The following is a 25234-nucleotide window of genomic DNA, read 5'->3' as shown; positions in this document are numbered from 1 at the left end:
TGTTCAGATCCAAGCGCTTTCATAGATTCTTCACTTAAATATCATTACACAGAGCTATAACCTGCTTAATTCGCATAACCAGAACTTTTAAAGCCACACCTACAGGATCAAGACCATGCAAAGGTGGCACTATTGTCGCAAGGCATACACAGTGGATGAGCTCACACAAAATAAAAATGTTATCATCCATTGTGTCCAACAAGAGACTTATGCACTAACACTAGAGTGCCTTCAAAAAGACTGTCCTCTAAAGAAACGTGATCCCTTTTGAAGACAGCAAACCTAACTTGGAACCTGGTACCATTGTTCTCGTTACAGACTCTGTCGAGGAGAAACAAATGGCCCTTGGGCCTGATAACCCAAATGTTTCCACGCAAAGATGGGAAAGTCAGGAAAGTTGAAGTTAAGGTCATGAAGCAAGACGAACCTAAACTTTTCCTCAGACCTGTGTTCGAACTAATTATACTTCTCTCCCCTATGCAACCACCATAGTTGTTATCCATGGGATACCAGATGGGGAGTGTCATGCCTTCAGCAAGGTCTTTTTATGTTCATTGTTAATTCTTGTATATGCTAATGGTATGTATAATACATTGTAATATCGCCATCTAGTGGCTCTCTACATACTCAGTATTTGTGAATAATTTACTGAAGGTAGATGGAGATTGTTGCTTAAAAGCCACCGTAATTCAATTGGTCTATACCATGATGTGTTAGAGACAGCCCCCAGTATCCATCTTCCCTTCTCACCACCATGCATCTGCCCCAGAGGAATCCACACCTAGTCAGCTGCAATTCTAATGTCGGCCTATGGAAACATCGCTGGTATGTTCATATCCCTTCCCCTAGTTAATGTGGATAATTAATGCGCTATCCCCTGAGCAGAAAAAAAGGGAAGCTGCTACACAAGAATGTGACCAGAATTCAAAGGTGATGGGAGTGATTATGTAGCGCTAGTTAAACAGTGAATTATAAACAAATTACATCTGTATCGCAATCTTCTTCATCCATCGGACACTTTCACCATTGTTTTATTTGTGGACTTATTATTATTTCTCCACTCTTTACCCAGTTGGGTATACATTGTTAGTGATTTTGTTTTTATTTTACTGTTTAACATCTAGCGCTACATACTCACTCCCTTCCCCTCGTTAGACTAGTGTGTTAGGACTGTTTTATTTTGTATATTGTGTATACTGATTGTATGTTATTTCTTTGTATTCAGTTTTTCTCTAACTTCCATGCAATAAGAGTTAGCTGTCTGTCTAATTATACCTCAGCCACGTATATTGAGGGCAGAACACTTGTGTTCCAGAGTTTAGGAAGCAACATCTTGGTGGAGTTACTCAGTCAGGGTGTCTGGATTCCATCAGTTATATCCTAGTCATTTGAATCCTTAAATTGGTTCTCTGTAATTGCAGCAAGGTTCAGGTTGTAACTAGACATAAGATATGTCGGCTCACAAAGCTTTTTGCCTAAACTACAAGCATTAATGCACATGACGTGACACACTGCTATCTGCTACTCTTTTTTATGGAACCAGAAATTTTAACTGAAGCAACTACCTCATCCAGCCCAGTCTTTCAAAACACAATCTCTTGCATTTGTTTGTTTTAACCTGCTGGGGATAGAAATGTTCCTAAGCCAATTAAATCTCTGCCCCCATTTCTTAGTATAAATGCCTGTCCAAAACACTCCTCAATCCCATACTAAGTAGCTCAATGCCCTTGTGTGAGGGATGCAGACCACCTTCAGCTTTGCACCAATACTTTACCCAGACATTGAACTCTTCTATGCAGAGTACCATATTTATCGGCGTATAACACCGACCACCCCAATTTAAGAGGGAAGTTTCAGGATTTTTTTTTTTTTTTAAATAAACCACTTAGAAGCAAAATAATGGTATCTGAGCATCAATGCAGCCTGATCTTTGTCCATCTGCAGCCTTAATGCAGCCTGATCTGTGCCCATCTGCAGCCTCAATGCAGCCTGATCTGTGCCCATCTGCAGCCTGATCTGTGCCCATCTGCAGCCTCAATGCAGCCTGATCTGTGCCCATCTGCAGCCTCAATGCAGCCTGATCTGTGCCCATCTGCAGCTTCAGTGCAGCCTGATCTGTGCTCATCTGCAGCATTGATCTTCAATGCAGTTTGATTAGTGCCCATAGGCAGCCTATACATTTATCAAAATACTCTGCCTGTTCAGTGCCAATCTGCAGTTTTTACTTTTCAATGTTGGATCATCTCTGTTGTCTCCGAGGGAAGAGGGGGAGCGAGAGCGCCACTGTGTACCCGGCGCTCCGTCACTCACAGCCACGCCTCCTGCCCCTGCTCATATGATAGAAAGTACAGTAGTCCTATTCGGCGCCAGGAGGCGTGGCTGTGCGTGACTGAGTGCCGGATACACAGGAAGGAGATCACGGCTCTATGTAATTCAGCGGCGCTCGCTCCTCTTCCCTCAGACAGCAGGGATCTGCGTATAACACGCATACACGATTTCCCCCTGATTTTAAGGGGAAAAAAAGTGTGTGTTATACGCCGCTAAATACGGTACTTTCCCTCATTGTACATTATGAACGAGTAAGACCTCTAAGAATGTAAGGATACACCCTAACTGGAAAAGATCCAGGCACAAATCCTTGAAAATCCTTCTGTACAGAACGCATAGCATCCTGGGACAAAACATTTGTGCCAAGGTGAACAACATCAGCATAATACCTGCATTATCTATACTTTAAATAGTTTTTATTACAGGTAGTTTTGCCACTGTGCGTATGGAAAATAATCTTTTTTTCCCTACTACAGTGTGAGAACTAATACAACTTTATTTTGTCCTTTTAATTATGGAGGTCGTGTGAGTCCTTCCCAAGATACCAGACTGACTGCTGACATGGCACATGCCCCACATTTTTATATTATTGTGCCAGCTTGATATCGCCTTTTTTTTTCAAATATGAACAGATGTTTCCGAATTTCTTTCTTTTAATCCATTTCAATTAAAATGCATTTTTTCTCACTGTTTATATTCCCTTTTTACAGTTTCCTTCTTTTATATATGGAATATTATAAAAAAAAGTGGTACGGACAATTTCAGCTGCTGTAATGTATGCTGACTGCTGAATATTTTCTGTAGTGATTAAGGGCCAGATTCAGGTAGAAGTGCGGCGGCGCAACGTATCGTAGATACCTTACACCGCCGCAAGTTTTCATCGCAAGTGCCTGATTCACAAAGTACTTGCGATGAAAACTACGCCGGCGGCCTCCGGCGTAAGCCCGCGTAATTTAAATGGGCGTGGGCCATTTAAATTAGGCGCGCTCCCGCGCCCGACCTACTGCGCATGCTCCGTTTCGGAATTCCCGCCGTGCTTTGCGTGCAGTGACGTCATTTTTTCGAACGGCGACGCGCGACGTAGCATAATTCCGTATTCCCGGACGGCTTACGCAAACAATGTTAATTTTTAAATTTCGACTTGGGAACGACGGCCATACTTTATACAGCAATACGATTGCTGTGTAAAGTTAGGGCAGGTCAAATAACGACTAAAATTGCGACGGGAAACTTGACTACGGACGACGTAGCAAACGCAAAAATCCGTCGTGGATCCGCCGTAACTGCTAATTTGCATACCCGACGCTGGAATACGACGCAAACTCCACCCAGCGGCGGCCGTGGTATTGCATCCTAAGATCCGACAGTGTAAAACAATTACACCTGTCGGATCTTAGGGCTAGCTATGCGTAACTGATTCTTTGAATCAGTCGCATAGTTAGAAACAGAGATACGACGGCGTATCGGGAGATAAGCCGTCGTATCTCTTTTGTGAATCTGGCCCTAAGATTTTATCTTTCTAATTTGTGTTTACAACCCACACAAAGAAGAAAATTAACCAAAAATCCACTAATAAGCATGCAATGAGTGGTAGCGGGAGGGAAGTTGATGTAAAGTACTTTCAAGATGTTTTTGTAGTGGAAAAAAAAACTGAAGCTATTGCCCACATAGCCCTATCAAAATTCTACTTTCTGCTTCCTTCATTTTTGTTTTTGTAAATTAGGCCATTTGTGCGATTTTTGTCAGTTTTAGAACTGGGTTCTGTTTTTGTATACATTGAAATCGAGAAAGACCAGGGTATTCCCACTGGAAGTTCCCTTATGATGTATAGGATTTTTATTGAATTGGATTAACAAATGGTAATTAATGGACATTGGCTTTCCCATGTATTATCTATTTTTGTCAAATTTGTACAGTTGTGTACATTTTGTAGATTAATGGCTAACCCATTGATGCCCAGGCCAAATTTTGCAATCAGCATGGTCAGTTAACTTGGTACTACCTCTGACCAATTTGCATACCTGAATAGTTTTTTGCTTTTTCTTCTTCTTCTTTTTTTTTTTTTTTTTTCTCGATTTCATAAATATCATTCATGCTTTTACTAAGAATTACAGTATTTAAAGTGATTTGTAAAGTCGAATTATTTTCTCTCTAAAAAAAAAAGCCTGTTTTATCTGCATACTGTTGCAGTGGATTTGCACAGGGCAGCCCAGATCCTACTCTGCTCAAGTCCCTCTTCGGTGCTCCTGGCACCTCCCTCCTGTTCAGTGCATCTTGCTGTGGGGGCACCCAAGCCGAGCTGCAGCTCTGTGTGTCCATTTAGACATGGAGCTGGAGTTTTGGCTCCACCTGCTATCTCTCCTGGACGGCCTAGACACTTGTGGACAGAGATGGGGCTCTGGTAAGTATGAGGGGGGGCTGCTGCACACAGAAGGCTTTTTATCTTAATGCATAGAATGCATTAGGGTAAAAAAAACTTCTGATTTAAAAGCCCCTTTATATAGGTGGCCCTGCAGATTTTGCTGTAGGCAGAAGGCATTGGCAGTGTTCATTTGTAGGTTGAAAGCCAATTTTGTCAGTGCAGCCTCCAACCTTTATCTCAAAATCATCGCCACTCTGATTGGTCAGTTGTGGTCAAAGGAATCAGGGCTATTAAAATGATGGCTAGGACTGGAAGCCACCAGCCAGACAATATTGTTGAATGGTGGCTCTCAAAGGTAGGGTGTTTACATATACCCTACATACATACATACATACATACATACATTTTCATGGAAATTTACCTCTTCAGAGTGATTCAAAATAATTACAATTAAAACACACAAAAATTGCTGGCTGCATTGGTATTCACAGGTTTTAAGACCGTATTTAGTAGATACACATTTGACCACAGTTATCTTCAAGTCTCTGTGACTTCCTTTGTTGCTCTGAGTGACACCGCAACGTTTCCTCTTTCCATTTTGCAAAACTGCTCAAGTGCTTTTAGAGTGTATATTGAGCCGCACATTCTCCATTGATTTGGGATCTGGCCTTTGATCCAGCCATTTCAGCACATAGACACTGTTGCTTTAAATCTTATGTAATGTTTCAGAATTTCCCCTTGAGTTTTGCTGCATTCGTTCTACCTGCTACATAGAAACATTCCTACAGCTTGGCGCTGTCACCACTACGCTTCACTCTGGGGATGGTGTGTTTATTATCATAAATGCACCATCCCCAGAGTGAAGCATGGTGGTGACAGCACCAAACTATAGGAATGTTTTTATGTTGCCGACATGTGCAGTGTTTGGCTCACATGAAATATTATTTAATGTGAAGGTCTCATTATACTAAAGAATCTTCTTCTAGATGATTTCAGTTTCTTCCATATGCGTCCTGGCAAACTTGCCACCTGCGTTTTAGTTAGTGTTACTAAAGCCTTGTTTTAAAAAAAAAAAATTCATAACGAACCTGTCTGTACTTCCCTGCACAATGGTTTTGCACAGAGCAGCCCCTATTCTCTTCTTCTGGCATCCCCGTCGGTGCTCCAGGCCCCTCCTCTTTAGTGAGTGCCACCACGAAAAAACTGCATAGGGGCAGCTGTAAGAGCTCACTCTGCTGCCTCCATGGACACAGACAGAGGGACTCTGCCCCACCCCCACTACCTCATCATGGCTTTTGATTGACAGCAGCAGGAGTCAATTCCCGCAATTCAATCTGTCCAATGAGGAGGGAGACAGTGGTAGGAGCTACTGCTGTCGTGCGCGCCGCTGGATCGGATCAGGCTCAGGTAAGGCAGGGGGGGGGAGCTGCAGCCCAAAAGGTTTTTCACCTCTGAAAAACCTTAAGGCTTTAGTACCTCTTTAATAATGGCTTGTTTGGTCACGGCTGCTGCTGAGAGGAAAACTATGCCTAGCTGAGACCATGAGATAAATATTTTTTCTGAATAGATGTGAGTTGCCATTTGTCTTTGAGTAAATGTGATTTTAATACTACACTCAGAGTGCACCCTCTAGTGTTCCTTTTTTGCAATACAACAGCCTAGAGGCAGACAAACTGCTCCCTCGCAGGCACACAAGCGAGTCATAGCCTGAGCTCTGTGTTTTTCTATGAGCCTGTTAACATGTATAGATGGGGAGTGTATTCCTTTCCCTTAATCCGATATCTGGGAACCCTGTGCTCTAGCTATGCTGTGTGTGTGTGTGTGGTCAGTCAGATCCCCACTCGCTGATGCTATAAAGAAAAAAAACATCCTTTGATCTGTTAGTTTTTAGAACAAACTACAGAAGAAATGAGAAGAAAACAGGTTTAACTCTAAACTGCGTAGAGGGTTCTATACTGTAAGAGCAGCAAAGATGTGGAATTCCCTTCCACAGACGGTGGTTTTAGCGGGAGCATTGATGGTTTCAAAAAACTATTAGATAAGCACCTGAATGACCACAACATACAGAGATATAAAATGTAATACTGACATATAATCACACACATAGGTTGGACTTTTTGTATCTTTTTTTCAACCTCGCCTACTACGTAAAACTATGTAAATGGCGCCAGATAAACAGGTATAACTTATGTAGGATAATTTGTTTCACCTGTTTATCAGCTGAAGTTGGCCACTTCACCTTGTTTACAACAACTTGGTGGTGTGGTGGTTGGACACCACATTAAGCCAAAGGCATATTCTGAATCTGCTTAGTTTAGTGAATCGGCCCTAATAGTCTCCAGCTTTGCTGCATCAACATGTTTAAAGCTAAAGATTCTTCTTTAGCAGACCCGTAAATTCAAATATTCTTTTCAGTGGCTGTCCATCTTCTCTGTATCACACCAGACCCCTTCCCCGATCTGAACATGTATCTATAGTGCCCATTTCCAGACTCTGTGCGATACGGATATGCAATAAACAGTCGCCCTACTCTCAATGTATCATGCCGAACTTCTGGATCCATAATCACTGGGGCTGCTTCATGTTGGCTCAATGTCATAGCAGACCCCTGGATCACAGATATTCACTGAAGATTCCCCTCTTGGTGGTGAGTATGCTGTATACAGAGGTCTCTGCTCTTCTAAGAGCCTATGGGCACTGGAACATTTATGTCTAACTTATTTTTACCCCCTTTATTTTGGGGATTTTTTTTAAACATTACTTTCACTTTTTACTGCTGTTCCCATTATCTTCACCAGAGTTTCTTCCTCTGTGTACAGTTTAAGGGAACCCCTTCTTGGTGCATGTTTACCGGAAGTGGGCAGGGTTTTTTACTGTAACTATATATTATAGCAGTGTGTGCTTTTTATCCCCCTCAAAGCAAGAAACTGCTTCACTAACTGCTCCAAGAGAACATCTGCCTGCTTGGAAGAACACAGATCTTCCCAAAGATCCACATACCAAGGTTTTCTATCCTAAAGGGCACACCTTCCTTTTGTTCCTGCAGAGAGTTTTCTCCCGGGAGTATCCTTCTGATCCCCTGCCAAGTCCACACACACAGACCAGCCTGGGTGGCTAAGCAGTCAGTCGTCTGACACATCTTTAACTGCTTGGAGGTCCACCAACGCGGCAGACAGCAGAGTTAAGGAGAGATTGCTAATGTTCACCAGTTACTGACTCCACAACATTTTCAACGCTAGAGGTTATTCCTCTTTTTTCCTTGCTAACAGTTCAGGTACTAGTTTCAGAGTGAGTGATGGTTCTCAAGAAGGAACTTTAACAAGGTTTGTATGCATATCTGCTCACAGTACCTGAAAAGAGGGATTAGTCGGTCCCATTCTTACCCCAAGGTGCTTTAACCCCTTCCCGACCGCCGCCTGTACATATACGTCGGCAGAATGGCACGTACAGGCACATTGGCGTACCTGTACGTCCCTGCCTAGACGTGGGTCGGGGGTCCGATCGGGACCCCCCCCCCGCGCGACTTGCGGCGGTCGGGTCCCCTCGGGGAGCCATCCGGGACGACGGCGCGGCTATTTGTTTATAGCCGCTCCGTCGCGATCGCTCCCCGGAGCTGAAGAACGGGGAGAGCCGTGTGTAAACACGGCTTCCCCGTGCTTCACTGTGTCGGCGCATCGATCGCGTCATCCCCTTTATAGGGAAGACACAATCAATGACGTCATTACTACAGCCACACCCCCCTACTGTTGTAAACACACACACACAGTGTACACCAAATCCTACAGCGCCACCTGTGGTTAAATCCCAAACTGCAACTGTCATTTTCACAATAAAGAATGCAATTTAAATGCATTTTTTGCTGTGAAAATGACAAAAATCCCAAAAATGTGTAAAAATTGTCCGAAGTGTCCGCCATAATGTCGCAGTCACGAAAAAAATCGCTGATCGCCGCCATTAGTAGTAAAAAAAAAAAAAATAATAAAAATGCAATAAAACTATCCCCTATTTTGTAAACGCTATAAATTTTGCGCAAACCAATCGATAAACGCTTATTGCGATTTTTTTTTACCAAAAATAGGTACAAGAATACGTATCGGCCTAAACTGAGGAAATTATTTATTTTTTTATATATATATGTTTTTGGGGGATATTTATTATAGCAAAAAGTAAAAAATATTGCATTTTTTTCAAAATTGTCGCTCTATTTTTGTTTATAGCGCAAAAAATAAAAACCGCCGAGGTGATCAAATACCACCAAAAGAAAGCTCTATTTGTGGGAAAAAAAGGACGCCAATTTTGTTTGGGAGCCACGTCGCATGACCGCGCAATTGTCTGTTAAAGCAACGCAGTCCCAAACTGTAAAAACACCTTGGGTCTTTGGGCAGCAATATGGTCCGGGGCTTAAGTGGTTAATGACTTGGTCTATTACCATTAGTTGTAAATGTAATCTGTTTGATGTGGCTTTCCTGCAGCATGCACAATTCATTACCTAGGTGGATATCCAACGTCTTTTCTGTGCCTATATTTTCCTTGCATTAAAAATATGTGCCTTTTCAGTTTTGTGGCACTACCCTTCCTGCTAGCAAAGCTCACAGTTATTACAAACATTCTAACACCAATGTTGGCAAAGCTGAGAACCAGTGGTATATCCGTAATTGCCTGTAAATCTGCCCGTAAATCTGGCTATCAAGACTCATTGACTTGTGACTTGCAGAACAGTTTGTCAGTTCATCCTACAGTCCTTGTGAAGCTTCAAATGATTGGTAAGTCACCAGAAATCCTTCTTGGTTCCTATGTACCATGTGAAGTAGAAAACCACATAGTTCAATAACATCACAGCGGTAACATACACTGATGATGAAAGAGGAAGAAGTCATCAAGCAGCAACATGAGTGAACTTCTGCTGAGAGAAATGTCAGGACCGACTCTTTTGGTGGTATACACATTTGGAGTCGGCAAACATTTGAGTTGGCAGTGCATCGACCCTCTGGCATAAACATCAAATATTTTGGTCACGCCATAGATACCATTAATCTCTGATTTATTTGTTCAAGTCAGAAGGGATTCTCTTAATTCTATTAGTTCCGGAATGCCCATAGGCTTAGTACTCCAAATTTGTTTTTCTAGTCCCAGATGCTTAATGAACTTCCATGTTCTTTCTGTTCAGTCATATCTTCTGTCCCAGGAACTGATCCTCCATCCTGTTTCTCCCTGACAGGCTTTAACAAAAAGCTGTTGTAGTCGAGGGAGTTAGAAATCAAAATCTCTCGGAGAAGACAATTACCATCTTGCTATGTACTTGTAAGCTGTCTCTCCATGTATCATTGAAGCTAGAAGATTTTTTCAGATGGCGTGAGGCTTTTTCTATTGATCCTTGGATTTTTTCTGTCACTCAGTATCTCAATTTAATGCAGTTTGGCATGGACCTGTGTCTAGCGCTGAGCACAAGGAGGGTGTGGGAGCTGCCCTCTGTTTTGCAAGTCTCCCTGGCTCATTCTTCAAGCCAAAGGCCCCTTTCACACTTGTGGACTGTGTGTCCGCTTTTTCATCCATCCTATGTGGATGAAAAAGGGACATACATTGGTCCCTATGAGACCGCTGACACCCGATCTCGTCCGCCTCCGCAATGATCCGATTCTGCAGATGGAAGAAAACCCTTTTTTTCCTTCCGCCTGCGGATCGGATGAACACGGACAGATGGTCCGTGTTCATCCGATCCCCCCATAGGGGAGAGCGGAGAAACGACAGGGCGGTCCCCGCACAGTGTACGGGGACCGCCCTGTCATCCGCCGGCTCAGCGGGGATCAACGGAGCGATCCTCGCTGAGCATACAGAGGTTTACGGGGCGGATCATTAGTGATCCGCCCCGTGTAAATCGAGCAAAAGTTGTTACGGGCCCTCCTTTTTGCTTAGGGACTTGTCCATTTTTAATCTTAGTGAGGACATGGTCTTGCCTTCCTTTTAGTCATCCTTTCCATCATGTTGTAATTTTTATTCTGTTTTTGGCACATTGTGCAATTAGGTTGTTTTCTTAGGGAAAATTACTAATTTTTACACTGCCTGCTACCCCTGACCTCATTCAGTATGCTAATGCATTTTACTAAAGTGTATTGGAATTTTAGCCATTTAATTTATTATAATTAATCCGTTTATTTTCTGTTGTATTTCTTCACTGTACGACATGCTAATGATTTAAAGTGATACCAAACAGAGAAGTGTTAATTGCCTTAACTCATTCACATAAATCACATATTTAATCGGTGGCGGCCCATCCATTAATGAGGTGCACAGGCACCACCCCCCATCCATGCGTCTGGTCCCCGATCTACATGCAGGGCGCGGGACCATGAATTCCAATTTTTTTTGTTTTTAACCACTTAAGACCCACGCTATAGACGAATGACGTCCACAGCGCGGCTCTCAAGTGCCGGGTGGACGTCCTGTTGTTTACATTCCCTGCGCACGCAGCTGGGGGCACGCAGCGGGGAAACACTGTGCCCGGCGCATCGATGCGAAGCCGATGCGCGTGCATGGCGGCCGCAATGTCCGCCATGTACCCGCGATCGGCGGTAACAGCAGGGACGTGGAGCTCTGTGTGTAAACACAGAGCTCCACGTCCTGTCGGGGAGAGAGGAGACCGATGCTGTGTCCCTTGTTAGAATACACCCAGGGAATACATTTAACCCCTTCCTCGCCCCCTAGTGTTAACCCCTTCCCTGCCAGTCACATTTATACAGTAATTAGTGCATTTTTATAGCACTGATCGCTGTATAAATGTGAATGGTCCCAAAATTGTGTCAAAAGTGTCCGATATGTCCGCCGCAATATCTTAGGCCTGACAAAAAAACGCAGATCGCCGCCATTACTAGTAAAAAATAAATCTATCCCCTATTTTGTAGGCGCTGTAACTTTTGCGCAAACCAATCAATATACGCTTATTGCTATTTTTTTTAACAAAATATGTAAAAGAGTACGTATCGGCCTAAACCGAGGGAAAAAAAATTGGGATATTATTATAACAAAATTTTCTGTCTTTTTTTTGGTTTTAGCGCAAAAAATAAAAATCGCAGAGATGATCAAATACCACCAAAAGAAAGCTCTATTTTTAAATAAAAAAATTAATTTATGGTAATCAATGAGTAAATATAAATTAAATATCGTGGATATAAAAAAAAAAAAAACTGTTTGAAATAAGAAAAAAGGAAATTATCCAAAATGGTAAAAAATAAAATATTCCACACATCGGACTCGTCCAGTGCCTGTTTACCTGTTAAAACAATAGAAGGGATGTGCCTGTTAAATATTAGATCATCTAATGTCAGTGGGAAGCAGAAGCAAGTAAGGTAGTATCACCATTAAATTTATCACTGAGACATATTGACTTGTTTCTTATAATTCAGCTGGAGTTAAGGAGTTCTGCAACAGGTTTCACTTGATAATACTTTTCTTTTGTTTTTTGCAGAAATTAACAATAGTCCATGTAAACAGCAACCAGTGCCTGGACAAGGCAGCAGAAGAAGACATTCAAGTCCCCAGCATTAAAGACTGCAATGGCAGCCGATCTCAACAGTGGCTCTTGCGTAATGTCACTCTGCCAGAAAACTTTTAAAATATCTTTGGCAAACACAATGGAAGAATTTATAAAATTTAGCAAAATGAATTGACTGCGCTACCTCTGCACATGTGAATTGCACATCCTTGTGTGTCCAGAGAAGGAGACTGTTTTCTGCACCTGTAAGTACAGACCAGGAGCTCATATCAGCTCAAGACTAGCTCTTGGTTTTTTAGTAGCTGCAGAACTGCCCACCTCTATGAGGATGTAAAATGGTATACTTTGTGTCAGAACTGTGCACATTGAAGTTTACAAGAAGGAAATTTTTCCCTCATCAAGGAATTATCTAGGAGAACTTGCCCAGTGCAAATTATTTAGGCATTGGTCCCCAAGAGAACTGCATATCGGTACAGTCAGCTTGCACATCTGTACCCTCCACACACATGCGTCGGAAGGTGTATGCCAAGCAACTGTGACTTTCTGTGGACTGTGTATCATCATGCTTCATCTTCAGAGTAAAGAATGTACAGGACGGACAACTGCAATTCCAAATACATCTCACATTGTTTTTATGTGTGATAAACAGGGTTCAAAAGATAAGATAAACACATATATCAAAAGTACAATTTGTAATAGCAAAATATCAGATTTATATGTAGATTTTTTTTTTACCTTTTGGGCAACAATAACCAATAAAAAAAAATCGTGTTTCAGTTGTATTCTAGTAACGGATAGAATCTATTTTTCATGATTGGAATATTAATTTTTAAAAGAGAGAAATGCCGAGATGTGGATAGGGAATGTCTTTTTAAATGTTTGTTTTTCTTTTTAAATTTCTTGTTTTTCTTTCTGTTTTTGGGGTACTGACCAAGGTCCATAATGTTTGTTCAACTTGCCTTCTAAAATGCAGGATTAATAATACCATGCAATGTAAGTGTTGTGTCATCTAATGTATTCAGTCTCTGTTTTTGTCTGAAGAGTTTAGAAAGAAAAAATTATTTCCACAATGAAATGATCAAAGCGGTTAAGAGTGACTGATTGTTTGTAGTACCGAGGATTCATACTACTGTACATTTTTTTTACACAGCAATAAATCTAGTTTGTTCTAGCCAACACAGTGTTGTTTTTCAATAAAAACAAAATGAGGTATTTGTTTTTGAGAGAACGTATTCAGCTAAAACGTTGTACTTAATATTTTTTGACCTGACTACCTAGTGCGATTATTGTTGCAGCTAAAAAACTACTGCAACATTTAATTACATGTTTATCTATTCGTGTGTCAGTGCACACAGTAACACGTTAAACTAATGTAAAATACTGTAGCTCTTTTTTTCACACTTTTTTTTTTTTTTTTTTTTTAGGTCTTCCTCAAGTTCGCTACAAGGCACTGCGCTCTACTTTTAAACTGCAAACTATTTTATTTTTTTTAGTTTTTTCATTTTTTTTTCCTTACAGCTTTCAGAGTTTGTAAAAATACCCCCAAACTATACATTTTCTGAAAGTAAAGGACCGGTACAACATATAAGGTGCTACTGACTTTAGGTTAAAATGTTTATCAAAACAAAATTTCTCTTATCGTCCATGGACGGACACAGCTCCTTAAGTCTTGACAAGTGGGTTATGTTCCCTGTTTACAGGAGAGGACTAGGCAGAAACATGTTAAATGGTTAAATACATGTTAAATTAACAGAGTTGAACAGCCCCGCCCAGGGGGCGGTCCCTCCAGACATAACCCTCCTCACTGCAGCATGCAGCCTCAGTTTCGTTCTGCCTAGCAAAGGAGAAGGACGTATGGCTCCCTTTGGGCCCAGCGCCCTGAGGAGAAATTTTATTTTATTCTATCTTATTTTATTTTCACTTTTTCTTGAAGAATCTTCTTTCAACTGTCGGCTGAGTGACAGGCTGGATATTATAGATCCTTGTAGTCTACTCAGTCCGACCAGCAAGCGTGGACACACCTATGCAAAGAGGCTTGGTCTGCCACGCCATACCTCATGACTCCTGAGGTGGCCGTGAGCTTTGCTCCGAGGTCCACATATGACTGGGCTGTGGTGTTGCCTCACTCACAGTGGACCGGGCCGACAGCTACCTCCATTGCGGTTGTAGGTCTGTCAGGAATGCGTCAGCGAGTCCTTGCTCGGACGGGTAAGTACAGTCCCTCCTACTTCGGTGGGTTGGTACGGCTGGGCATTCCTGGGGTTCAGAGGTGCTCTGACAGTGGAAGAGCACTCCTCCCTTCCCTGCTCCTTTCCCTTGCTGCATTGCTAAGGCACACTATCCGGGGGGGGGGGGGGGCTTTCCTGAGAGGGCTGTGTTATCTGGCACCTTTTTACTGTCTGATTGTCTGATACTGGGTTTTTCCTATGGGGGTTTTCACTGTAAAGGCTCTAGGAGGCTTTCCCTGTTTAAAATGTGGCGTTTTGCCGCCGTTTGGCTGGCGCCATTTTTTTGGAGGTTTTCAATTACATTGAAAACTCCCATTGGCGGTCATTTTGTCATAGCCGCGCCATGTGCAGCGGGCGGCCATCTTTGTGCAGTTCTGACCACACAGGTCCCTGCAGACGCCGCAGTTCCTTCATGATTTCTTTCCTCTCCACACGCTGTGTGATGAGAGCGGTCGGCAGCGCTGGGCAGTCTCCTTCTGAGGTGAGTCCCCTGGCTAACAGACTTATATTGGGATAAGTTTTTAACTCCCCAGGTCAGCGCAGCAATTGGCCAAGATGCCCTGTATAGGGCCCTGGGAGCGTCAGTTTTTATGTTAAGACAGGTATTACATACACATGTAAATGTCTTTTATATTTGATGTCGGTATCTGGTCCTTCCCCAACATGCTCAGCGGCAGGTGTTAGCACCTAGGATCTCCACAGAGACTTCTTTGTTAGCCCTGGACACTTTTGGGCCAGGCTGGGGGCGGAATGCGGACGGGCGGGGGTTAAGAGAGTGCCCCCTCCCTCCGTTATCCCCTGGGGAATGCTCCGTATTATTTAATTTGTGACCATATGTGTTCTTTATCTTTTTTTCTTTTTTTTTTTCTATGGTCTATATGACTTTTTTTTGTGTGTCACCTTTTAAAGTCCCACCCTCATGCTATGGAGCCATGGACCAGGTACCTGGGTAGTAAAAAAAAAAAAAGCAGGATAAGGCATTTATGGGTGCGCTTCTCACTGCTGTAAGGGACTCTCTTAAGCTGTATAGTGCAGCTGTGTTTCCGCCGAGGGCTCGGTCTTTTTTTTTTTTTTTGGATCTCACAAATCACACTGCTCTGTGTAGGTTCTCTACTTCTTGCCCTTCTTTGATAATTTCTAAAATGCGGAATGAGAAAAGCCGCTGAGGTAGTCCCTCACCGCTTGGCGGTTCAGTGCCCTTTTGAGGAGAGCCCTTTCAAGGGGATCCTCCGGGTGTCATGTATAGCTGACCACTCTCCCTATTACGGGAGTCCCCGCTTGTATGGATCTGGCTGTTAGAAGATCCGAGGTACTGGCCCTTGTCATGTTTACCATGCTGGGGTCCGTCTTGCGGCCTATTGTGGCTACTACTCTGGAGTCTCAGTCAATTTCTGAGGGAGCATTTTGCACCAGACAGTGGTGCACCGTCTCTGTACCAAAAATATTAGGCTAGCGGGACCCGTTGGTCTAGGGCCTCATATAGGTCTGTGATGCTTCTTTGAATGCTGCGCCCTTGTTATCCAGGGCTTCTGTTTCAGAGATGGTATGCGGTGGTGTAGTGGTTAATTCCATTACTTGTCAGCAACAGTCATTGGTCCGAATTCTGGACACTGACGCCAATCTAGCTGGAGCTTACTTTGTCGCTCTCTGTGTCTGCGTGGGTTTCCTCCGGGTACTCCGGTTTCCTCCCACCCTCCAAGGACATGTGTGCATACACTTCCATAATATACATACAAACTTTGTGTATGTATTATTACGGGGGCCGACAAGGGCTCAGCTGGGGGACAAAATTGTCCCTGGGTACGTAAACGCCCTATGCAGTCGTCTCCCCTCCCTGCTCTAGGTGGGGGGGGGGGCGGCTTACAGGTTAAAAATTCAGTGAATCTCCCTGCTCTCTGACTGATGGGTCTGCGAGGTGGGCTCTTCAGAGTCCTAGATAGGGTTTACGCCTATCCATAGAACAGAGTTCTTTTCTCGTTTATTCCTCGCCCGGCTTGTCGGTCTGCCTGAGAACAGCGTGGGACTTGTAAGTCCCGCAGGGACGCATACACGAATGTCCCGTTTTGCATATGTCACAGAATTTTCTGTGCTCCGTGATGGGGGACAGTCCTGCATGGTGCAGTGGTAAGCCACCTGCACTTCGGTGCACAAGATCATAGGATCGAATCCATTAGACCCACCATGGGGCTGCCACCTTGTGGCCCTCCCTCTTGATCTGGCGTTAGCACTGAGGAGGAGCTCGCAATTATCCTAACTTTGTTGGGACAGTGAGGTTTTGCCTCGTGGGCTTCTTGAACGACCTTCTTCTGAGGGCATCTTCTGTCTCAGACCTAATGGAGCTGTTTATAGCCATTCAGACCCCCCGAAGTCTCGGGTGGGTGCTAAACATTTGGAGCCGGTCCTGAGTCCGACTCAAAGGGAGCGAAGGTCCTTCTTCCCCTGGAGAAATTGCAGACTCTTCAGTCTGCAGTGAGGGTATTAGCATCACGCTATCGGTCTTCTCTCCGGGTGCATGCTGGTCTGGGACCTGTGGGTAGCCTTCTTCGAGGCGGTACTGTATGCCCAGTTCCACACTTGGGCCTTCCAGGAAATACTGTCCAGGTGGTAAGAAATGTCTTGTCTCTGTAATCGCCAGATTCAGGTGCGCCACCTAGTCGGAGTCTTCTGAGTTGGGACAGAGATCCCCGGATCTTCGGCCCGGGAAGTTGTTCCTTCCTTCCAGTGGTCGTTGTTTACGACGGACGCAGGCCTCACGGATTGTGGGGACCCCTGGGGGGGGGGTCCAGTCGGCCCAGAGTCGCTGGATTTGCATGGACCTACGGCCACAACTTCCTGAATGTGCCTGCTCTCTTCTGATCTTGGTGGCTACCCAGGGTCGGGCCTGGTTAGTACCTAGGTGGGAGGCCACCTGGGTGCTGTGGACCCTGTCTACCGTTCTTTGTCCCACTATTTGGTTGATCAGGCTTTGATTCTCCTCGTGTTCGAGGCGGTTGCAAGGTACTAGCCAACAACGCCACGGCCGTGGCTTCGGTCTACCATGGGTATGCCAGCAGGCGGACTACTGGAGTCACCTGATGCTGGACCAGGGTGACTGGTTTTCTGTGCCCGGGGGTGTTTCGGCTCCTTTGCAGGAAGTGAGTCTCACAGGGCAGGCGAGATTATGGGTCAGCGGTAGACTGCCTGTCCTGCAGGCAGTTGCCTCTGGGTTCAAGCCCAGGAAGATCTGTGTCGTTAGGTGGCCCGGGCTCACCTTAGTTTTTTTCCACTCGTGGATCTCCTGGCCGCTCGTCTCCACCGCAAGGGTGTCGAAGTAGTGACCAGGTCTAGTGCTCTGGTACTGACGCGTAAGTTGCGCTGGTGACCATGTGGGGGTCTGTATCAGCGGCCTTATACCGTTCCTCCATTTGTGTTGCTTCCTCAGGTGCTCCATAGAGTGGAGGCTGAGGGGTTCCCGATGTTCCTAATCACTCCAGATTGACATTGGCATCCTTGGTACGCCGTTTTCGGGCGCTTCATAGCGGAGGTACCCTGGCCGTCGCCAGGGCGAGAGGTCCTTCTGTCTCGAGGTTCCATACTTCTTCTGTTGTACAGTCACTAACTTAGTCAATATGGCTATTGGTAGCCAGACTTGAGTCTGACTCGGTCATCTCAACCATGTTAGTCTTGGTAGTCTTCTTCCAGGAGAATCTACAGTCACACCTGGCAGACCTACATCTCTTGGTGCGAAGAGATGAAGTGACGTCCACGGACGTATTCGATGGCCAGGGTCCTGCTGTTTTTTTACAGCTTGGCGTGGATCTCAAATTACTTTTAAGCACCGTTTGGGGGCAGAGTTCAGCCTTGGCTGTGTTCTTTCAGTGGCCCTTTGGGGCCCGTTCCCTGGTGGGTACCTCTTTGTGCAGGGGGTTTGTCATATTCTTTCCCCTCTTGGCCCATCTCTTCCCCAATGAGTTTTGACTCTGGTGCTCTTGGTTCCTCAGGAGCTTTCCCTTTGGAAACTTCAGAGAGATGTTCTCTTAACACTATCTCGGAAGGTGGCCCTTTTCTTCCGTTAGAGAGGTCTCTGAGCTGGCGGGCTTGTCTTGCAAGCCGCCATGCTTGATCCTCCATAAGGATTAGGTGGTGGTGCGCCCGCGACCTTCCCTTCTTCCGAAGGTGGTCTCGGACTTTCGCCTGAATAGGGGCATTGTTCCGTCCATCCTTTTTGCCCTCGGCCGGCGCATCCTACAGAGGTTGCTTTTCATACTTCAGGCGTGGTACGCGCTTTGCGGGTGTATCTACCTGCTACGGCTCCGTTTTGGCGATCTGACCCTCTTTTGTGTCAGTGTCTGGTCCACAAAGGGCCTGGCGGTCTCGTCGACCTCCCTGTCTCGGTGGATCTGACAGACCGCCATACAGGCCTATGCTCTTAGGGGGCGGGCCCCCCTTTTTCCGGTCGCGGCACTTTCGATCAGGGCACCTGGTGCTTCCTGGGTTTTTTCCGACTTCATACGTCGGTGTCACAGGTGTGCAGGGTGGCGACTTGGTCGTCCGTTCACGTTTTTTGTTTTTCAAAATTTCCTGGTTGCTGTGAGTGCATCTTATGATGCTTTCGCCCGCTAGCGTTTGCAGGCGGCCGTTTGAAGTTGCATCTCCTCCGTTTGAGGAGCTCTGCTTGTTTTGGGGTGAAGTTAAAATTGGTTTTACTGATATATTTCCCACCCCTCGTTTTGACACTGCTTGGGGACATCCCACTTGTCAAGACTTAAGGAGCTGTGTCCGTCCATGGACGATAAGAGAAAATAGGATTTTTTGTACTCACCGTAAAATCCTTTTCTCTGACATCCATGGACGGACACAGCTCCCACCCCTCCTTTTTAGGTTTGTACTGCTTGTTACGAACTGAGGCTGCATGCTGCAGTGAGGAGGGTTATGTCTGGAGGGACCGCCCCCTGGGCGGGGCTGTTCAACTCTGTTAATTTAACATGTTTCTGCCTAGTCCTCTCCTGTAAACAGGGAACATAACCCACTTGTCAAGACTTAAGGAGCTGTGTCCGTCCATGGACGTCATAATTTTTTTTTACAGTGAGTACAAAAAATCCTTTTTGCTAAAAATACAGTAAAATCATTGTTATCCAACACAAACACAAAAGAACTTAGAGCGGAGGTTCTGTGGGAAAACGTTTTTTTTTTTTTAAGACAAATCTGCTGCTGTTCCTATACTAATTCTTTTACTCACTAGTGCCGTTCTTGCATCCGCCAGGATCCTCGTTTCCAAGAAAAGAATATTTTATAAAATATTATGATGGACATTGCCATCTTAATTGTGGGCTGAAGCCATCCTGTACCCTCTTCCGGGATGCGGCGAATGCTGATCTCCCAGCATTCCCCCGCGTAATCCCGCGCATGCGCAGTGTTGACGGCGAGCCGCGCCGTCAACACTGCACAGTTACCATCACAACGGCGGGCGGCGTCCTGAAAAGGACACGCCCCGCTGTGTCCATCACACTAGTGGTTCTCTATCAGCGCTTTACGAGTCACGTGACCCGCCTCCCACGTCACAGCCCAGCTAGCGCGAGACCAGACGCCTAGCTATTTCTGAGGATGTGCTGTGATTGGCCTGAACGTCACTCCCTGGATACCATACAATCTGCTCCCACAATGCACAGAGCGGTCGGGGAAAAGAGCAACACGCCCGCTCCCCGTAGGGATGAATACCCGGAAGTGGAGCAGATTAGAGGTAAGGGAGCATCGTGGACAAAAATGTAAACAACATCAATCTTTAATGGCCTGAAGTGTATAAATGCAGTAAACTTCGTTTTGAGGGTGAACCTCCGATTTAAACCATTCCTGCTAATTTCCTGCTAGATCTAAGCGATAAATGGGAAGGCCGGCTGTAGGCTGGCCTGAGTTTGTAGGAGTCGGGGGGTATTTAAACCCGCCCTCCTCCTCACTCCCACGGCTAGACCTTTTGTTTCCTCCCGGCGTCATTTCGGGGGGACCTTTTGACACATCACTTTCCGGCTCAACGAGGTCACGGCACGCTGCGGCTGGTTCCGCCGGCTCTTGGCAGTTTGCGGCTCCGCTCATTGGCCCCCCTTGGCAGTTCCGGCTTCGCTCAGCGCCATTCGTCGGCACCTCGTGTGGTGCCGATACAAGGACAGGTATTGTAGGGCTGATTTCAGAGGCTATAGGTATCGGTGGGGGGGATGCTGCAGCGCCATGTCAATTTTTGGAAGGGGGGGAGCATATACTGGCATGGTTTACTGGCGCTGTCAGGGGTGAGAGGGGGCTTGTGTCTTTTTTTTTTTTTTTTTTTTTTTTTTTTAATCTGGTCACCGCTGGGGGTCTGGGGGGGGACATGTCCAGGCAGTTACAACTTTCAAACCTGTCGGCAACTGATGGCCACACTCCGGTTTGGTTTCCCTGCAGTTGCACTCAGAGTGGGCTAGTGGGGTTTTCCAGTCTGGGATGTCACAATCACAGTTCTGTGCAGCGTCACGTGGTGCTTTCCCACATTTCACACTTTGGGGCATGTGGGAGAAGGGGTGGTCGGTTTCACATGTAAAGTTCATCTCGTCACTTTTTCATTTAAAGCAGGATTGTCTTTTTTTTTTTTTTTCTGCAATCATTTGATGCATGTGTCTGTCGTTTCTTCCTTTTCTTTTTCAGGACGTTGATCAAGTATTTACGTTTGCGTAAAATCCGTGTTTCTTTTTTCAGGTACAACTTCGCCACAACTTTGGCATTAACCAATGAAAACATACATGGTGTGAGGCAATCCCTTTTTTTGCCCTAGTTGTTTCCAGTTTGCTTCCTGGTTGGTGTGGTGTGGCAGAAAATGTTTGCTACTCAATATATTGCCACCGCAGTTGTCATTGCTGCTGCTGCAGCAGTAGCAGTGCATGAGGAGGAGGAGATGCGGAGAAGACATCGATTTTGGGTACATCCCATTATTGCCAATTGTGAAGATAGGGGTACATTTTGGGTCCTCTTTAATGATCTTTTCATGCACATCATGATTTTTTTTTTTTTTTTTTAACTATAAACAGATGTCAATTAACAGGTGTGTCCATGTGCACTAGTTGTTCACACGTTGTATGTTGCTAATGGCCACCTCTTCTTACGATTTGCATGCTACCTGAGGGTTTAACATTGAGGTCTATAGACATCAACTCGCATGGAAGTTGGACCAAAGTAGTGCAGGGACTACTTTGAAGTCGGCACCCTCAAGTAGCATGCAAAACGTACCTGAATTAATATAGACACGATTTCACTTAACTTTGTAAGCACAAGCAGCTTTTTGACCCTTGCATATTTTTCCACCACACATTCATTTCCTGGTTATTTCCTCAGGAACAATGTGCTCCAAAGAAGTAAAAAAAAAGAGACGTCCTTGATAATGAGCAAATCATTCGATTTAATCACCAATGTAAGGAGCATTCTTCCCACTGACCACCAATGTAAGGAGCATTCTTCCCACTGCCCACCAATGTTAGGGGCATTCTTCTCACTGACCACCAATGTAAGGAGAATTCTTCCCACTGACCACCAAAGTAAGGAGAATTCTTCCCACTGACCACCAATGTAAGGAGCATTCTTCCCACTGACCACCAATGTTAGGGGCATTCTTCCCACTGACCACCAATGTTAGGGGCATTCTTCCCACTGACCACCAATGTAAGAAACATTCTTCCCACTGACCACCAATGTAAGGAACATTCTTCCCACTGACCACCAATGTAAGGAACATTCTTCCCACTGACCACCAATGTAAGGAACATTCTTCCCACTGACCACCAATGTAAGGAACATTCTTCCCACTGACCACCAATGTAAGAGGCATTCTTCCCAATGTAAGGAGCATTCTTCATATCATTAGTCTGTATTGTGGTTTGAAAACATTTTCTCATGTACTTAGGGTCTGCTTGCCACAGTGGGTTACCTATTTTGTTTTAGGTTGTAGCGGGTTGAGTTGTTTCGTTTTTAACTGACTTGGACAGTGGCAAGTCTCATTACCTGTTGGCTCAATCCTTTGTTTTTAAATCAGTCATTATCAGAGTATTTCTTTAAATCATTAGACCTGTCTCGTTTCAGGTTCTGGGGGGGCCTGAGTGTTCGTTTTTAATTTGTCTGCGATTGCAGGTGGCTCGGCCCTCTTAGTTCTGTCATGGTATTTTCGTTTGTGTCAATTGTTTTAGGGCATGTCTCAAGCAGCGGACATAGAGGATTTCGCTTTTGTTTCCCTTCTCCAGCGAGGGGGTCAGATCAGGGCGGCACGCCTTCCTTGAGGTCCTGGACTGTTCCAAGGTTGATTGCGGAGTTGCGGCTCAGGGGCATCGCTCACCCGGCATCAGCGCGCAAAGCAGAACCTTTCAGACTTTTGTTCCCCTCCTCTGCAAGTTCTGACACGGAACAGGTCACCCTACATGCCATGGCCACATACCTGACTCGGATCCATTCCACCTTCAGCTCTCTGGCAGGCTCATTTCAGGATTTAAGGGCCAGGGTGGAGGTTCTGGAGGCCAGTCCGGTTCCTGCACTGGTGGATCTGGCTGTTCCTGGGGTCACGACAGCGCCCGAGGTCCCCACGGTTCCTGGGCCTTCACTGTTGGGTACTAGTTCCGGTGTCCCTTCTGTCACCCCAGCCCATTTGATTCCAGGGAGCATCAGGAAAGACATCCTTGATGGGAAGGATGTCAACCTGGCGTCCTTGTTGATAACCGCTCACGATGTGGCTAACAACAAGTCATACGCCTGCGGGGATGTTTCAGTCATCATTAAATCTAGGGACCACAGGTCAAACCGTAAGCTCTCTATCCGAGTTCGTGTTGGCGTTCAGTATGTTTAGGGACATTGTCTGCTCTGCGAGTCCCCAAAGGAGAGAGGAATTGGATCACTACCTCTATGCGTTGGTGGAGTTGGGTCACAGCGTTTTAGGATTACCACCGTTCATTCTCCGCCAAAGCCGCCTCCTTGTTGGCCCAGCATCAGGTGGTTGCAGTCTGGAGCAGGATAGATACGGAGCTGTTCTGCTATCATTTTGCGGGGTTGAGGTCACCGGTCTGCGCCACCTGCCAATCGTCATCGCACACTGCTTATTGGTGCCTTAACGCAGAATCTCCTGTTCTCCCATGCACTTCCAGAGCTTTCCCGGTTCACTACCAGCACCTACTCAGGCTGCTACCTTGGACAAATTGGGTCAGCCCATTCAGTATCTGAAAAAATGTATAATAAATATATTGCGCTAAACCTAAGAACATTATATATGTGTAGGCAGCCAACACAACAAGGAAAATTGTGAAAGTTAATGTGAAAATAAGTGTAGCGCCAAATAGAAGACCCACTTGTGAGGTGGATCTACTGAGACAGGAAACCCTGGGGTACTGTGTTCCTCCAAGTGGACCTCTTCCGCTGAGGATGGACAGATTAACCACACTAGGGTGACCCGTATGTGATAAAGGTGAAAATATGTGTAAAAATATTTTCACAATATCTATGTGCTATCAACCTTAACGTAAAAGGTAAATACAGTGACTATGGTATAGTAACTCATACAAGAAAAGAGAAACCAGTGAGTAATTACCACAGCATGGATATAAAGATGTAATCTATAAATGAATCAACACCAGCAGTGTATTAGTGTAGTTCAGGTGTCCCAGAAGAGGGCAGCCAAAAAGCACTTTCGCTGTATTGGCTTGTGAAATTACAAAACGCAAAACACAAAAAAAATGTGTACCAATTGGTGATTATACCTCTATGCGATCATGTATACACGCCAAACAGACCTGGCCCAAAGCCCAGGAGTTGGTATGTTAATGGTAGATTGAACCAAAAATGCTCACAGTATATTTGTATGACAAATTGTAAACAATCATGTATGCTGATAAAGAGTCTTATGCACTGAGAAAATCCAGTTAGACCACCCCAGCTAGATTCGCTGTGTAAAAAGTCACAAGAATGAAGGCTATATCATGAGTCCATCCACCCTGATGGTGGCGTAAATATGATCCTCCCTCTTGGTGAACTTTGATAGATTTGTATACTTCAAGGAACACAATCCAGTATGCTTGAAAAACCTAGATTTAAATGAGGTACTCTTACCAGATCCGGTGGACCCGCAACCCACCGTACGATGGGGGGGTCTTAAGGGCTTGTACGAGCCGATTGCCCTCTCTGGTTACCGTCTGAGTGGTGTCGTCCGGGAGGTTATCCTGGGCGTGATGGATGCCCAATAGGTGCAGATTGCACTCACGACCAGGTGTTCCGGATATTCCAGTGAGCAAATATGGACCGTAATGATGCCAATCGGTCAATCCCAGCAATGAGGTGAAAAGGAAAAAACTCCTCATAGTGTAAAAATGTATAAAAATATTTAATAAAATCACTTTAAAAAAAATCCCCATCAGTGACAAACACTCCAAAACAAGATTTAAAAAAGAATTGATTTCCAAATAAAAAACACACACTTGAACAATAGCAAGCACAGCAACTCCACCACCCTGGATAGGACGACAGGAGTATTCCAGTATTGTGGTCCTACCACCCCTATTTTTGCACAATAATGGAATACTCCTGTCCTGATTGTTTACAATTTGTCATCCAAATATACTGTGAGCATTTTTGGTTCAATCTACCATTAACATACCAACTCCTGGGCTTTGGGCCAGGTCTGTTTGGTGTGTATACATGATCGCATAGAGGTATAATCACCAATTGGTACAAATTTTTTTGTGTTTTGCGTTTTGTAATTTCACAAGCCAATACAGCGAAAGTGCTTTTTGGCTGCCCTCTTCTGGGACACCTGAACTACACTAATACACTGCTGGTGTTGATTCATTTATGGAT

General features: G+C 44.9%; 1 protein-coding gene across 2 annotated transcripts in view; it reads left to right on the top strand.

Moving 5' to 3' along the window:
* Positions 1-13355, top strand: part of GALNT1 (polypeptide N-acetylgalactosaminyltransferase 1) — a 229675-nt gene extending 216320 nt beyond the window's left edge. For both annotated transcript variants that reach the window (XM_040353475.1, XM_040353476.1), the window contains exon 12: positions 12153-13355. In XM_040353475.1, coding sequence (XP_040209409.1) covers positions 12153-12299 — 147 coding nt within the window. In that variant the 3' untranslated portion in view covers positions 12300-13355. The remainder of the gene's footprint in view (positions 1-12152) is intronic.
* Positions 13356-25234: the final 11879 nt, after the last annotated feature.

This window comes from Rana temporaria, chromosome 5 (genome assembly GCF_905171775.1).
Source record: "Rana temporaria chromosome 5, aRanTem1.1, whole genome shotgun sequence".
Taxonomy (NCBI): Eukaryota; Metazoa; Chordata; class Amphibia; order Anura; family Ranidae; genus Rana; species Rana temporaria.
The sequence above is the reverse complement of the archived record's forward strand: the minus strand, read 5'-3'. Positions and strand labels throughout refer to the sequence as shown.